Source organism: Mus musculus, chromosome 10, assembly GCF_000001635.26.
Source record: "Mus musculus strain C57BL/6J chromosome 10, GRCm38.p6 C57BL/6J".
NCBI classification, from domain to species: domain Eukaryota; kingdom Metazoa; phylum Chordata; class Mammalia; order Rodentia; family Muridae; genus Mus; species Mus musculus.
This window is the reverse complement of record NC_000076.6, coordinates 88,535,834-88,552,163: the sequence shown is the minus strand read 5'-3', so window position 1 is coordinate 88,552,163 and position 16,330 is coordinate 88,535,834. Positions and strand designations below refer to the sequence as shown.

The following is a 16,330-nucleotide window of genomic DNA, read 5'->3' as shown; positions in this document are numbered from 1 at the left end:
CAATTGGAATTCCCCCATGGTGGCTCACAACCTTCAGTAGCTCTAATTCCAAGGGGTTTGATGCCTTCTTCTGCCCTCCATGGGCCCCAGGCATGCACATGGTGTATACACATACATGTGAGTAAACACTTATTCATATAAAATAAAAATAAGTAAATCTTTTAAACAAATCAAACGAAGACCTCATTCAAAAGAACAAAAACCAGTGTCGTGTATTTTCCCCATGTTAGATGGTTGGTAAATACAGTGCTTTACCTTGAAAGGGTCCTAAGATTTGTTTGTGGGGATGGTGATGGGATGCCTGAAGCTTTAAGGGCATCATGAAGTATCACGTGGATTATTTGAAATCAGATGAACAGTTGAAAACTTATGTGTGAATGGATGTGGTTCATAGCCTATGGATTAAGAACCATCATCATGGATATTTGAAATGATGGAACTTGTGTTACGCTAGGGTCTGCTCGGTTACATCCTCTATACTGGAGTAAGTTGTCACCTTCAGAGCACGTATGTATTACAAGAAGATCTTATAGGGCACTGTGAAATGCCACCATGGTCGCTTGTCTGGAGTTTGGGTGTGGATCCATAATGTTCTTTATCTCTACAGTGAGACCTCTAAAGATCACGACGCCTCTGACGGACCAGACAGTAAAACTTGGGAAAGAAGTATGCTTGAAGTGTGAAATCTCTGAAAATGTACCAGGAAAATGGACAAAAAATGGCCTCCCTGTTCAGGAGGGTGAGCGTCTGAAGGTTGTTCACAAGGGAAGGTAAGCAAGCCAGTGGACCCTCCGCAGGAATTATCCACAGGCACTTTTCCTATGTCCTGAATGATGCATCCACGGACTCTTTGGAGAGCAGGGAGATGGCCTAGTTCTCGTCAAGTAAGAACTGGTGGATGCTTTGCTGTAAATCACATCCTGTTCCACATCTTGTATCTATACCTCAAACCATGGCGTATCAGCCAACACCTATCAACCGCACCATCTAAAGCTGTGGTTACAGAAGTAACTATGTGCATTCTAGTGGAAGACCTGGCAGATTACCAGCTGGCCGGAATGTTCAATAAGATATTGAGAGACCATAGGTTTGGACTGATGGGACCCAGCAAACCCATGCTAAAGTTCCGCTCTACTTTGCCCAAACCAAGTTGTTTATCTAACGTTGCAGAAATTGAGGTAATGAGGAATAATGCCAAACCCTTGAATAGGACACATTGAGTTGATGTGAGGCTTTAACCTGTAAAAGGAAAGTAACTTGGGAAGAACATACTTTGTTGTCTGTTGCTGTTTCTCCTGCTCTTTAGAATACCAAACTTCTCTGCATAGTTTATCGGGACACTCTTTCTATTTTATAGCACGTGTTGCCTGATTCCAGAATGCAAATAATTGTAAATTAAGATCCTTATTTCGCCAGGCATGGTGGCGCACGCCTTTAATCCCAGCACTTGGGAGGCAGACGCAGGCGAATTTCTGAGTTTGAGGCCAGCCTGGTCTACAAAGTGAGTTCCAGGACAGCCAGGGCTAAAGAAAAACCCTGTCTCGAAAAAGCAACAAAACAAAACAAAACAAAGCAAAAACAAACAAACAAACAAACAAACAAAAGATCCTTATTTCATGGGACTGGAGAAATGGTTCAGTAGTTAAGAGCACAGATTGCTTTTTCAGAGGATCAGCACTCAATTGCCAGCACACACATGGTGGCTCACAACTGTCTTAATTCGAGTTTCAACGGATCTGATGCCTGCCCTCTTCTGGCCTCTACAGGCACTGCATGCACACAGTACACATACATAAGCAAGCAAAACACCCATACACATAGAATAAAAATAAAGTAAATCTTTAAAAAATAAAATAAAACCTTGAAACCATAATTATTTTCATCCCTTAATAAAAACAACTATCACATGTCCTTTCTTCTATTTTTGTTTTATTATGGGAAAACATAATTGCCTAGAATCTAGCAAAGAATTAAGGCAAGAAATTGAGCTTTGACTTATGGATTTCTGGGACTTGAAATCCTTTGAAGTTTTATATGTATATAAAAACACACATTCATAATATCTTTATGTCCTTCATATGTGTGTCTATGTCAGTATATGTGTGCGGTACTGGGGATTGACTCTCACATGTGCTAAGTTAATGTGCTCACACTAAGCTGCACCCCTATGCCCAAATTGTACATTTAAAAAAAAAAACAAAACTTTTTTTTCTAGACAGGGTTTCTCTGTGTAACAGTTCTGACTATCCTAAAATTCACTCTGTAGACCAGGCTGACCTTGAACTCACAGAGATCTGCCTGTCTCTGCCTCCCCAGTGCTGAGATTACAGGCCTGCGAGACCACCTCCCAGGGTTAAACTGCACACTTTTCAGACTTTTTACAATGAGAGCATCCATAGGTTGCATCCAATCCTCACTGATCCATGGCCCATAAACCTAAGAACTATTACTCTTTGGCATATGTAGCCAAAGCCAGTTATTTCCTTTGTGGTTTCTTTTATATTTAAATGTAGCATTATTAAGATGCTATATTTTGTTCTTTTTGAAGTTATGAGAAAGAATAATGGACGCTTGCATGCATAATAAGCAGGTTGTATTTGTAGAGATACTTCATATAATCGAAACCACATCTGACTTGGGTCAATGAATATAGTAACACCTTCCCCATACCCTGTCCCTCTCTTCCTCCCTCTCCTATATGAAGTAAGTGAAGGATAAAGGACAGATGTCTCTTCAGTTTGGGTCATGTATACTCTATACCCTTGCAAAGTGTTAGACCTGTGCTTTCTTCTTTCCTTAGAATCCACAAGTTAGTCATAGCCAATGCTCTCATTGAAGATGAAGGTGAATATGTATTTACACCAGATGCCTACAATGTTCCTTTGTCTGCCAAAGTTCATGTCATCGGTGAGTAGATCGAAGGAATTATTGTATAGCTGACCACTTGTTTGCTTATCTTGGACTCTAATGTATGAAAACAATATGACTTAAAAGATACATCAAGTGCTGTTATTCATTATAAGTGGTTGATTTGTAAACATGACAAGAAGCAGTTTTCTAGGGTACCAAGCACCAACTGCCATGATGACTCATGACTCATATGTGTGTATGTGTGTATCATACATATATATGTAAATATATATATCATGTTTTACCCAGGTTAAAAACTGATTGTTACCAGTACTTATCAGTAGTCAGTCACTAGCCAAAATACCACATGGAAATGTCTATGTGATAACAAAAGCCCTGCTGACTATTCCAGACCCTCCCAAGATCATCCTGGATGGCCTGGATGCTGATAACACAGTGACAGTGATAGCTGGAAGCAAGCTTCGCCTGGAGATTCCTGTCACAGGGGAACCACCTCCCAAAGCCATCTGGAGCCGAGCAGATAAGGTTTGTTACACTCACATGCTCTGAGCACAATGCTCACACACAAACGCCACACATGTGCAAGCATGTGCATGCACATGACCTGACCCTGTGATTCAGGTGCAGAGAAGAGGCACAAATCAAGTGTATGCTACAGCCAGGTGTCGTAGTTCGTGTCTTTAATCCCGACACTGGAAACAAACACAGGCAGGCTTCTATGATTTGGAAGCTAGCCTGGCCTACATAATGAGTTCTGGGACATTCAAAGCTACAGTCAAAGAGTGAGACCCTGTCTAAACACAACATACAGAGAGAGAGAGAGAGAGAGAGAGAGAGAGAGAGAGAGAGAGAGAGAGAGAGAGAGAGAGAGAGAGAGAGAGAGAGAGAGAGAGAGAGAGAAAACAAAAAAAATAGTCCAAAAAAAAGTTCATTATGGATATAATTCCTCTGAAAAGAGAATAAAAACTGATTTTTGCATGAATCCATTAATCATTTGTTTTTATATTTCTAGCCACCTACTTATTTAGCTAAGCCTGATTCTGTGACTTATGAACACAGTCCCACCTTATATTCCATGGATGCCATGGAGCAGGAAGGAAGAAAAGAAGTAAAATAGAGAAGGAAATCACTTTGCATAGTAAAGAGTGCAGTGGAAATAACAGGACATGCTAAGCTGGGTATGGTGTCCCGTTCCATAACAATTACACTGACTAAGATAGGAGTATTCACTATCAAAGGACAGTAAAGGCTACCTAAAAAGACCCTGTCTTTAACACACACACACACACACACACACACACACACACACACTAAGCAAAATGAAAAACCCAAGAGCATATTGTGATAGTAACTGGGCAGAGTGTCACCCTCACCCACCTAAGCCTCCATGATTGACAGTAAGAGACTCCCCTCCCTGAATTCCGAAGGGAAGTGATCTCCTGGTGTAGGCCTTGCAAGCACCAAGGTCAAGGACAGGGAATGAGCTTAATTAGTGTGTGGGAGGCCTAGAAAGCCACTGCTGCTGGGTGGAGACCAGGAGAAAACAAAAGATGGGGACTTGGGGGGGAAGGGGGTAAAGTGTCTCAGTTTAAACAATCCCTGGCTTCCTGGGGGCGGGGTTGCAGGGGAGACTAAAGGCAGAATTTAAGACTTTTACTTGCAGAGAAATGGAACCACAGGAACCCAACTTAAATTCTCACACAGAGAGTAATCCCCAAATTAACAAAACCGTGTGAACAGTTAATTTCTGGACATCTGAACCAGGTCAAGTTATAAAAAGCGATGGCTCAGAATATAACAATAAGTAAGGATATCCTACACTGCCTTGCTTACTGCCTTGGGAGAATATTCCAATGGTAGTGACAGGGGGGGCTAGTAGGGGGTAGAGCCTTTGCCTGACATGCATGAAGCCCCGGGTCTGGTTCCTAGCAGAGGAAAGAGGAGGGAGGGAGATATTTCAATCCAGGTAACATACAGGGGGTAAACACCCAGACATAACCTAAAGACCGTTTAGGGCTTTTTCATACAAGAAGCCCAGGGAGGCAGGAGATCATGCACTGGAGTGGAAGCTGCTCAGATGGAGCCCTGGGGTGTGGGGGCCAGTATGGTGACATGTGCCTTTATTCCCAGTACTCTAGAGGCAGAGGCATGAGGATCTCTGGGAATTCAAGGCTGGTCTGGTCTACACAGCAAGTTCCAGACCAGTCAGGGCTATGCAGTGAGCACCTGGCTTAGGAGATCAGAGGTTGGGGGATGTAGCTCAGCGGTTTAAGAATTTAACACAGCAGAAAATCAAAGAGTACAGCTGCCAGCTCAGCTTTTCCCTGCCACTTGGGATCAGTCATCTTTCCACATCCTTATCCAAAGTGGAAACTTAAGGCTGAGAGTTGGCTCAGTGGTTCAGAGCACTTGTTGCTCTTGCAAAGGACCCAGGGAGTCCGTTCCCAACATCGACATAGCTGCTAACAACCATCTATGACTCCAGCTCTGGGAGATCTGAGGCTGTCTTCTGACCCTCAGGAATACTGGATATCCATGGTGCACAGACATATGCACGCAGAACAACACACCCATAAAGTGAAAGTAAATACATCTTTTAAAAATGGAAACTTAATATTAAACAGAGTGGAAGATTATCCTGGCACCATCTTCCAACACTGCTCACCCGCTGCCATGTTTTTTTGGTTTTTGCGTTTTGCCTTGCTTGTTTTTTGGAGATAAGATCTCACTATGTAGCTCTGGCTGGCCTTGAACTTGCAGATCACAGAGATCTGCCGCCAGAGTGCTGGGGTTAAAGATGAGTGCCCCCACTCCCAACCTTTTCAACGTGTTCCCGTTTTCTCAAGATATCCATGCAAATGAAATCCATGAGTCTCTGATATTAGTTGGCATCCCAAAAGGACACCTCCCTTGTATTTTTCTGTCCTTGGCTTTCTTTGGGAAAGCTTCTAGTTAACAGACTTTTGAATCCAGCCCCGGCTCTCTGCCTCTCAGCAATGTGGGCTTGAGCACATGAAGTCTGGGTTCCCTCCTGGGTAAATGGAGTAGATTGACCTGACAATGTACAGGTCAGACACTTGGGCCCGCCTGGCTGAGGTCCTCAGATACTCTAGAGTGGCTCTTGTCAATCCATCACATCGTGTTTGCTTCTTCCTTTTCAGGCTATTATGGAAGGCAGTGGTCGGATCAGGGCAGAATCCTACCCTGACAGCAGCACACTGGTCATTGACGTGGCAGAGAGAGACGACTCTGGTGTGTACAACATAAATCTGAAAAATGAGGCTGGAGAAGCACATGCAAGCATCAAGATTAAGGTTGTGGGTAAGTTCTCCAGGAGAACAAGCCTCTTAGACTCCGACAGGAGGAAACCACACATAGCTTTATTTTACCAACCAGCATCTCTCTTTTACTACCTTTGTTGTTTTTCTTTGTGTTACCTTCCTTCCTCTTATTTTTCTCCTCTGTTTTCTCATCTAGAGAACTCACTGGAGAAACTAAACAGTTAGGGGTGTTTGGGACTATTGGTTATACCTCTACAAAGTCATCATCCCTTTGGGTGCCCTTCAAAATCTTTAAGCACTTTTTTTTTTGCAATAAAGATATAATTACAATATTTTACCTCTTTTCCTCCATCCAGAATCTCCCACACCCTATAACTCCCTCTCAAATTCATGGACACACACATACACCTACATATGTAGAAATACAACCTGTGTGGTTTCAGGACTGACAACTTGGTGTTGGATAACCACTTGGGGTCTCATCCCTGGGGAAGAATATTTCTCCCACTCTCAGAGTCTCTTAGTTGCCTGTGTAGTTCTTTGTGTATGGATGAAGTCCCATGAGATTTCCCCCTTTTGTGTTAGCACATTTACTGCTGTTCTTGTTTGGGTCTTGTTTAGGCTGCATATTATTAAGGTATCATGGGTGAGGCTTCCTTGTTTTCTAGGAGCACAATGTAACAGCAGATGCCCTGCTCCTTCAGCTCTTATAATCTTTCCATCCCCTCTTCTGCAATGTTCCCAGAGTCTTGGGGTTTAGGCTTGTGTTGTAGATGTATCAACTGGTGCTGGGCATCCCATGATCTTTTGCATTTTGAACAGTTGTGGTAGTTGCAAAGAGAGGTTTTCTTTGCTGCATTGTGAGAACTCATTTGTGGTCATAAAGATAAGTAGTTAGAATGCAGAATTGTACTGATTTAGTTAAATGCCAGTAACGGGTTCTCCTCTGAGACCCATGACCTCACTAGCTCTGGGTAGTTGCTTTTGGGTACCAATTGAAACACAATTGCTAATCAGTGATCATGAGGAATGGTAATCATGTGCATTGATCCTTAGCTTTCTAAATGCATTTTAGCTCAGCTAAAACCCAGTGACTTGAGTCTACCTGACTATTAGTGTTCCAGATTCTCCTGGACCCCTCTTCTCACTTCAGATTTCCTTGAGGAACCATTATTTTAAAGTGACCCCAAATTAGTCACTTTATCAAAAGCTTAAAACTATACATTAACATAGTGTCTTGCCAATTCTGAGTTGAATTTCTCCAATCAACATCTTGAATCTTCTATTTGATATAAAATTGACAATAATTAGTCCTTGGTTTCCCTCTGCTGGAAGTTAATTTTGTAATTAAAAAAAAAAAAAACCTATGTCTAAGATCTAGGTGATAATTTCTTTGCACTACTTTCAGAGTAAAGAACAGGGGTGTCTGGTTGCATGTGGAATGTGTCCTTTAATGTGACAGTTTTCAAGGACTTGTAGATATTGTTTGTTGATTTTCACTGAGCTTTCCCCTTTATTTATGTAGGCATGATTTTTAGGGCCACTTTATGGGATTCTCCCTTCCAATCCTTACTGCACCCTAAGCCCTGCCAACCCCCAACACTAGGTAGAGAGAAAGTTATAGAGAAAAGGTGTCATAGACTTCTTTAGACTACTTCTTATTGATTAGGGGCATCAGGTTCCTTGGGTCAAGTGCAGTCTTCATCATGACGATATTCAGTTTCTCCTTCTCATCTCTTTGCTCAAGACCACTTGACAAACTGCAGCAACAGGAACCAGCAGCAGCAACAGCAGCAGCCTCCTCAGATGGAATGCCTGCCCCAGTCCCTCTTGGGGGCTCTAGCATTTATATATACCCTCTGAAAGGTTCCCAGAGTTCCAAGTGTAAACTATCTGCAGCTGGGCAAAAGTCACTCTCCTAGTAGAGCACAAGGCAAATCATAATCACCTGCTGTGAAGCAGCCTCTAATCCCACACCTGAGATTACAACAAAAACATATTCACATAACTGGATTTTTAAAGAAACCAAAATTCTCACTATACACTTACCTTGTATTGACTTTTTATCCAAGTTAGTTTTTAAATGTATTTCAGAAAAAACAACAACAACAACAACTTGGTACCAGATTCTGACTTTCACCCAAACCCCTGCTTTTCCTATTAACACTTTTCTGTTCTGTCTACTACAGATATCCCTGATCCTCCAGTGGCACCAAATGTGACAGAAGTGGGAGATGACTGGTGCATCATGAACTGGGAGCCTCCTGCCTATGATGGAGGGTCTCCAATCTTAGGTAAATCACATACTGATCAACCCAGGTTACTGCCAGTGCCGTTGGCAATCCCTTAAAGCATATTAGAACAGAATACATTCTGGAAATTGAATCTAGGGAAAAAAAGTCTGTTGAGTTGGTAGAGTCTTGGCATAGCATACAGGAGGCTCTGGACTCAACTCTTAGTACTGCCAAGGAAGAAGAGGAAGAGGTGGTGCTTAATATACTATGACTTCAAATAGCTGTTGAAATCGAGATATCTATTGTGATGTTCTGTGATTCCTTGGGATTTGAACAGCTCCATGGCATGTCCCCTGAGAGTCTCTTTTTCTCACTTGCTTTCTCTTTTCACTCAACAACCAATTCTGAGAAAGCTCCTAGTCTAACTCCCATTGATCTGGTCAGTAACTACCATACATAGGGTTGTGTGTTAGTTACTGTTCTATTGCTCTGAAGAGACACCATGACCAAGACAACTCTTATAAAAGCGAGCATTTAATTGGGGGCTTGCTTACAATTTTAGAGGGTTTGTCCATGATCATCATATTAGGAAGCAGATAATCCTGATCTGCAGCCAGCAGGCCAGGAGTTGGGCCTGATATAAGCTTTTGAAACTTCAAAGCCTACTCCTAGTGATTCAGCTCCTCAAATGAGGCCACACCTCCTAATCCTTCCCAAACAGTTCTACTAACTAAGCATTCAAACATATGAGCTAATGGGAGCCGTTCTCCAAACCACCACAAGTTGTGCGATAAAGGAGTTTTTAATCATTAAATTCTTAGGAGACTTTGCTTCCTATATGGAGAAATGATTTTTTTTTCCTATAGATAGAAATAAAACACACAAAACTAATCTTTTTTTTTCTCTTCTTATTTCTATTGCTGCAACCTTCTGGGCTCTTGGCTCTTGATTGCTCAACGACAGTAACTAAGATGCTAGGAGCTGCATGCCTCTGACTCATTTTTCTTCCTTTACTAGTACAGCTTTATTTTTCTCTACTCCTATTATTTCACCTGTATTTTACAGAATTCACAGTTGCTTCATCTGGCCTCTAACAACAACCAGTGGGATAAGGTGCAATAAAGTGTAAATGTATTTGGCTATTTTACTCAATCTACTTATAACGTACAAAATTTTAAGAACTGCTGTCTAATAAAATTTAACTTTGGAGACAAGATAAAGAGAAACAAGGAACCCAAGTCTCTCTTCTTTTCACCTATAGGATACTTTATTGAGAGGAAAAAGAAACAAAGCTCCAGGTGGATGAGACTGAATTTCGATCTCTGCAAAGAGACAACTTTTGAGCCCAAGAAGATGATTGAAGGCGTGGCCTACGAGGTCCGAATCTTTGCGGTCAACGCCATTGGCATCTCCAAGCCCAGTATGCCCTCCAAGCCCTTTGTTCCTTTGGGTGAGTCCAGAGAAATGCCTCTGCTGGAGACATCGCTACCCCAAATGGTTGCAGCTTTCCCTCTGACTTCTAAGCTGGGCTGGACCTGGAGCTTCTTAGAGTGGTAGGGTGGGGGATGAGAAACCAGACACGGTTAAGGGCAATATCGTAGGAACTGCAAACTGACTTTGGAGAAGTTGACCATCTTCAGAATGTAGGCCCTGGAATTCATTTCCAGAACTCCAGTGGCAGCTGTGGGTGGTTCCCATTGCCACTCCTGACTCTAAACATGAAGCTGAGGCCATGTGACTGCTGTCCATTCTCCTTCCTAAAGTATCATAGACTAAGCTACTTTTGATAATGAAGCCCTTTGCTTTATAACTGCATCTTACTTAGTTTATGACTGTATCTTAAGTTTATCTAGGAAGCATCCACAAAATGTTCAAGGAAGTCAAATGAAAGATAAGCTGCCTCCACTATTTTACTGTATTAAAGTGTTTCTTAAGAAATGGGAAATTCATCTGGGCATAGTGGTGCATACCTTTAATTCCAGCATTTAGGAGATTGAGGTATATGGGTCTCTGAGAGTTCAAGGCCAGCCTGGTCTACAAAGTGAGTTTCAGGACAGCCAGAGCTGTTATACAGAGAAACCCCTGGCTTCACCTATCACCCCACCCCCCGAAAAAAGAAAAAAGAAAGAAATGGGAAATTCAGTACAAGAGTGTGCTTTAAAAGTCCAAGTCTAAGGGCTGGGAAAACGGCTCAGTGATTAAGAGCAGGTGTTGCTCTTGCCGAGAACCTGAGTCTGACCCAGCATCCACGTGGGACAAGCTCACAGTTGTCTGTAACTCTAGCTCTGGGGGATCTGACAATTCTTTTGAATGCCAGACACCTGCATGTATGTGTCCATAACCCCTCCCACATATATACACATAATTTGAAATGATAAATATTTAAAATTATAGGCCTATGGGAGTTTTACTCTAGATCATTAGATCCCCGAAATTAATTTTTCTAAGTCTCCTTGGCTGCCCAGCCTCTCATACAAACATTTCAAACTGGAGAAAGAGTGTGGCAGTCTTTCCAAGACTCTTGTCAATCAAACATTTGGCTTACACGTGGCCAGGCTCCGGGCATTCTCAATGGGTACTGGTAAGACCCAGAGCTTCCACAGGTCTTATTAGGGGTGTCCCAGTTGTCTTATCACAGGTGGCCTGTCGTGACTCCATACTCATGGCTGCATCTTCTGACTTCCATCTTTTTAGCTGTGACCAGCCCTCCTACTCTTCTGGCTGTCGACTCCGTGACTGACTCGTCTGTGACGATGAAGTGGAGGCCCCCAGATCAGATTGGCGCAGCAGGTTTAGATGGCTATGTGCTAGAGTATTGCTTTGAAGGAAGTAAGTACACCTAGATGTTACAGTGAATACCGTCAGCGCTAGGTGAGATATGCCTCCCTTTCTTTTGTCTTACTTGGGAAATCATCGCTTTCTTGTGGAAAATGACACCAAGCCAAAGGTCATCTTTCTAAGATGTAGGTGAATATAAATTTCCTCTAGTATTCAACGCTACAAATGTAGATGCTAAAACAGAAAAAAAAAAAATTCTTAATTAGGCTGTAAAGCCAGTCATCACCACTGTGCTGGCATAGGACAACGGTCCTTTGGCAAAATTTCGGGGACATCCATTTCTAGATTGGGTGCAGCTCCAGCATGCCACTGAGCAGTGGAAGTCTATTTATGGGCAAGCACAGGGGGAGAAACTGTGTATTTAGCCAACCAACAAGCATCTCCTTCCTTCTTAAAGAGAGGAATAATAAAAACAAGCTCTTACTTTTAAGGAAATATGATTAAATCCCAGAGAGAGTGATGCGTTCAGCATGTGGCAGTAACTTATCTTAAGGCTTGAGAAAATGAAAATTAAATTTTGGAGGAAAAAGAAAAGAGCCCAAAGAACACCCCACCCCATCCCCCGATTAAACTAAAAGAGAGAAAAAGAAAATGTCACAGGAAACCAAAACCAAAAAGGTGTGACATTCACTCATTGCCTAGTGTTTTTATTTCCTGCTTACCATGACCATAAGAAAATGACATTTGAGGGCTGGTGAGATGGCTCAGTGGGTAAGAGCACCCGACTGCTCTTCCGAAGGTCAGGAGTTCAAATCCCAGCAACCACATGGTGGCTCACAACCATCCATAACGAGATCTGACTCCCTCTTCTGGAGTGTCTGAGGGCAGCTACAGTGTACTTACATATAATAAATAAATCTTAAAAAAAAAAAAAAAGAAAAGAAAAAAGAAAATGACATTTGAAAAAGAATTATGGGTATAGCTGATTTGTAGAGCATTTGCTAAAGTGTGGTAGGCTCCGGGTTCTAGCCTAAATAGAGGGGAACAAAAGAAAAGAAAAGAGAGGAAAAGGGAAGTAAAAAGGAAGGAAGGAAGGAAGGAAGGAAGGAAGGAAGGAAGGAAGGAAGGAAGGAAGGAAGGAAGGAAGGGAGGACAATAGGGGTATAAGACAAACAGCCTGGCTCTAGACTTAGTCCTCTCTGGTTGACAGTAGGCCAACAGCTCCCCAAAGAAGCTTACTGAGGTCCCACAAAACAAAGACCAAGAATCAACCTCTAAAACCATTCTTTGTAACCCAAACTTTCACACTGAAGTTCCCCGTGAAGCAAAGAAACAATACATTTGGGAATCAAGAATGTAAACACTGATGGATGTCCCCGGAGGACAATCACTATGGACAAGAAACTTATGAAGAGGAACTGTTGAAATCCCAGTGTGCACCGTGGCCCTGGCAGAAGTGACAGCTGCCACTCAGGAAGAAGTGCAGATAGGGATGAAGCACCCTGTGCCTCCGGGTCTCTTTACTTCGATATGCTTCGATATGCTCTCTCCAAGCTTCCGAAGGCCCTTGATCCAAAACCAGCATGGGAAGTGGGGGGGGGGGGGGGGGGATGATAAAAGCAAAGCAAAAGGCCCAGTGTTAACACAGCCAGGGAAGTGGGTGTTGTGACTTATTCAACAAGAAAATCCTCCAGCCTTTCTGAGTATGGCTTATTTGCATCCCGCTGTCCTGGGTGATCCTGGGCGATGCATTCTGCTTTTCAGACAGCCCAGCCAGCAGGATCTCTTAACCTTATGTCATGAGGCCTCTGAACAACAGCCTTCTGTATGTGAATGAAACAGAGCAAATTCTTTACTCTTTTCTTTCTGATAGGTTTAAAACGTAAGAAGATACAGCAAAATGATAGATGGCTGTCATTTTGATGTTACCCACCTTAGATAAAATACAACGAACTGTATTTTACGTCATCTGTGTGTGGTCTGTGTAGATATATATGTATACGAGGATATACATATGTATATGTACACGGTCATTATGTATATATTTGCCACATAACATGTCGGAGTTAGCTTTCTATGGAAACTCTTTCATAACGCGTATCTTTCTCCTTGTCTTTCCTTGTTTTCTCAATGTGGCTGCCTGATTCTTCATTCTCTTTTAATGGCTGCTATTCTCCAGAACTAATTTTCTCAAGTGTTTAATGCTTTTGGATATGTCAGGTTTATTCTAAAAAAAAGAAGTCTTCTATATAAGGTTGTGTGCATTTTTTAAATTATCATTCTGTCTTTTCTATTTTATTTTTAATGCCTGAAGCATTTCATTCCTATTTTTTTCCTTCATTTCAGTTCATCCTCTTCTTAAAATACACCTCATGCATTAGTAAACAGCTTCCATATCCCCTCCCCCACCCTCAGGCATCCTTCTTTCTGTTCTCCTGAGTTAGCTTAGCTCAGGCCTGAGGAGATGGGCTATTTTTCTTCCCCTCCCATCTTGTTTTCTCTTTTATCTGTCCTTTGTTCTTCCGGATTGTTGCTCACCTCTGTTTCACTTTCCCATCCACTGAGTCTTCACTGGGAAACTAGCACAGTGACTAGCAAACAGACCGTTTGTTGAAAGATGTATCTTTTTTTTCAAAGTTGCAGGTAATTTTTAGCATCCACATGCCCTCTTGGCTGTCAAGATGCCAAACCTGCTTTATAGTTCTGATAGGGATGGAAGGGGTAGGGGTTTCCAAAGGGCAGCCATTCTAGATTCCTTGTCCCAATTCATCACCTTGGTACCAAAATAGGTACATCATTCCAAACCACTGGGACAAGACCCAAGCCATCCTGTGGCCCCTTCGCATAGACTACAGGGGCATTGGAATGGTCAGTTTTTTTGTTTTTTTGTTTTTGTTTTTGTTTTGTTTTTTGTCTTGATGCAGAGTTCATTGTCATAGTAACCAGAGCTGCACCCTGGGCTGCTGGGGCTGACACCCATTTTCACTCAGGATGTCTTAAGACTCAGCTGTGCCCTGTGTGGTAAAGTGCTAAAGTGTCCTCCTAGACTTTGATGAGTTAGCCCCGCCACGGGAGCGTGATGTTCCCTAGGGGACTGGATAGGAACAGACAGTTTGCTGTGTGCTGTTCCCCCTAGATTCCAGAAGCGAGCCTTCCTTTTCCTTCAAGGTCTTTTGTTCTCTAGCTCTTCTTCCCACCTGTGGAGGTATCTCAGTCTCTTTTCTCCTCTTTTCTTAGCCCCTTTCTTCTCTGGGGCAGGCGCCTGGAGACAAAACCCACAGGCCTTAGAGAATCAGCTGTGTCTCTCTGGAGAATCCCTGCCTCCCCTTAACACGTTTGGTCTCTTGCGTCACTACTTGGAAGAAACGTCTCTTTGCCTACTTTGCATACTTTACTAACAGAGAATGCTGACTACTGATACGATGTTCTTCTGGTGTGAGAGTGGGTGTCTTTAATTAATTTATTGACGGATTCTCAAAGGTACATCAGCAAAACAGTCTAATGAAAATGGGGAGACTGCCTGTGATCTACCAGGTAACGTATTCTACGAAGCTCTCGGACTTACTCTTTGAACCATACCTGGGAATGTTCCATGACCTTACGTGAAGGACCACCCCCACCCCATGACCTCCACACAGAAGTCCCTAGAGTTGAGGGGAAAAGGGTGACTTTCTCATTGGCTCCAAGACTTCTTTTTTTTTTTTTTTTTCCACCAGTGGTTATTTCTGACGTTTTAGAAGCCAAAATACTTGTCCATCCTAGATGCTGGGTTTTAAGTCTGTTGATGTTATAGCATCAAGTTAGTGCTACCAAGAATGACAGCTTCCCTCTCTCCCTGCCACCATGTGCTCACAGTGAAAGAGTTGCTCTAACGGCACTACCAATAGCTGAAAAGAAAATCCAGTTTTTGGTTGAGAGAGAAAGGTTGTGCCAACACAGGAGACAGCAATCAGCTCACAAGCCTCTTTGCTTCTGTGGAGATAGAATTGACTTTTCTTCACGAGTGCAAATGAATAGGATCAGATTCTTTACGTTCATATTAAGCTTCATGATAATAAAACAGGCAATAAATAAAAGGAGACCATGTGGCAAGATTAATGCCTTTCTTTCCTAAGAAGGGCAACTTCCTGTCTTTCTGAACGTTAAAGCTTATCAATGCATAAATATCAAAATGATCTCAAGCAGTATGGAACCACGTCTGAGTAAAACTGGTGCAAAATTACTGGAAACAGCTACTGTTATTCAGGGTGCTTGATTCCCAAGTAAGAGCTTTTATTTATTTATTTTCAAAAATGGCAGGGTCTAATTTAATTCTTTCTGTTGTTTATGCTAGCCATTTGGGGACATTTTTCAGGTATTAAAATAGTCTTAACCTGAGTCTAGTCCAGACCCTGTTCTTTCCAAAGGATCTAAGTATGAATGAAATGCTAAGTTAGAATTGGTTGTGATGGCCTGGGATGGCTTCTCTCACTAAACACCGTTTCCTGCTTCTTTTCTTTGTCTTTGACTGATTGTAGCTGAGGACTGGATAGTTGCAAACACAGACCTGATCGACAAGACCAAGTTCACCATCAATGGTCTGCCCACGGATGCGAAGATCTTTGTACGTGTGAAGGCTATTAACGCGGCTGGGGCTAGTGAGCCCAAGTACTATTCTCAGCCCATCCTTGTGAAGGAAATCATTGGTAGGTGACGGGGTCCCACATTTAGTCCACCTTTCCCATCATTTGCTTTTACTCTTTAGTCTCTTTCTAGGGCTGGGGAGAGAGCTCAGTCAGTAAAGCCCCCTTTGCAGGCATGAGACCCTGAGCTGGATCACTAGAACCCACATAAGAAAGCCAGGAATGGTGTCCTGCTGTAATCCCAGTGCTGGCAAGACAGAGACGGGCAGATCATTGGGGCTAGTGGATCCCTCTCAAAAAACAAAGTACCAGCAAAGGCCAAATGGGCATCATCCTAAGGAAGGTCACCAAGTGTGTGTGTCACCACACTGCACATACACACACAGACACAAACACTACACATGCACACAAATGTTCACACACAGACATACTCAACCTCCCCCCACACACATACTACACAAGCACATACACTACACCATACACACATATACCACACACCCACACCACACATATACCACATCACACATACACACATACTACGCTA

General features: G+C 42.6%; 1 protein-coding gene across 27 annotated transcripts in view; it reads left to right on the top strand.

Annotated features, from left to right (window-relative positions):
- Nucleotides 1-16,330, top strand: part of Mybpc1 (myosin binding protein C, slow-type) — an 86,951-nt gene that overhangs the window by 53,066 nt on the left and 17,555 nt on the right. For 18 of the 27 annotated variants that reach the window (XR_001779416.2, XR_380342.4, XR_871679.3 and 15 more), the window contains 9 exons: nucleotides 608-770; nucleotides 2,801-2,907; nucleotides 3,263-3,396; nucleotides 6,033-6,192; nucleotides 8,342-8,446; nucleotides 9,648-9,836; nucleotides 11,081-11,215; nucleotides 14,645-14,698; nucleotides 15,682-15,849. Coding sequence is in view for 17 of the 27 variants with exons in the window: in XM_006513049.4 (XP_006513112.1) it covers nucleotides 608-770; nucleotides 2,801-2,907; nucleotides 3,263-3,396; nucleotides 6,033-6,192; nucleotides 8,342-8,446; nucleotides 9,648-9,836; nucleotides 11,081-11,215; nucleotides 14,645-14,698; nucleotides 15,682-15,849 (1,215 nt within the window). In the remaining 10 variants the exon portion in view is untranslated. The remainder of the gene's footprint in view (nucleotides 1-607; nucleotides 771-2,800; nucleotides 2,908-3,262; nucleotides 3,397-6,032; nucleotides 6,193-8,341; nucleotides 8,447-9,647; nucleotides 9,837-11,080; nucleotides 11,216-14,644; nucleotides 14,699-15,681; nucleotides 15,850-16,330) is intronic. The other 9 variants (XR_871684.3, XR_871683.3, XR_871680.3 and 6 more) reach the window with 1 other exon arrangement.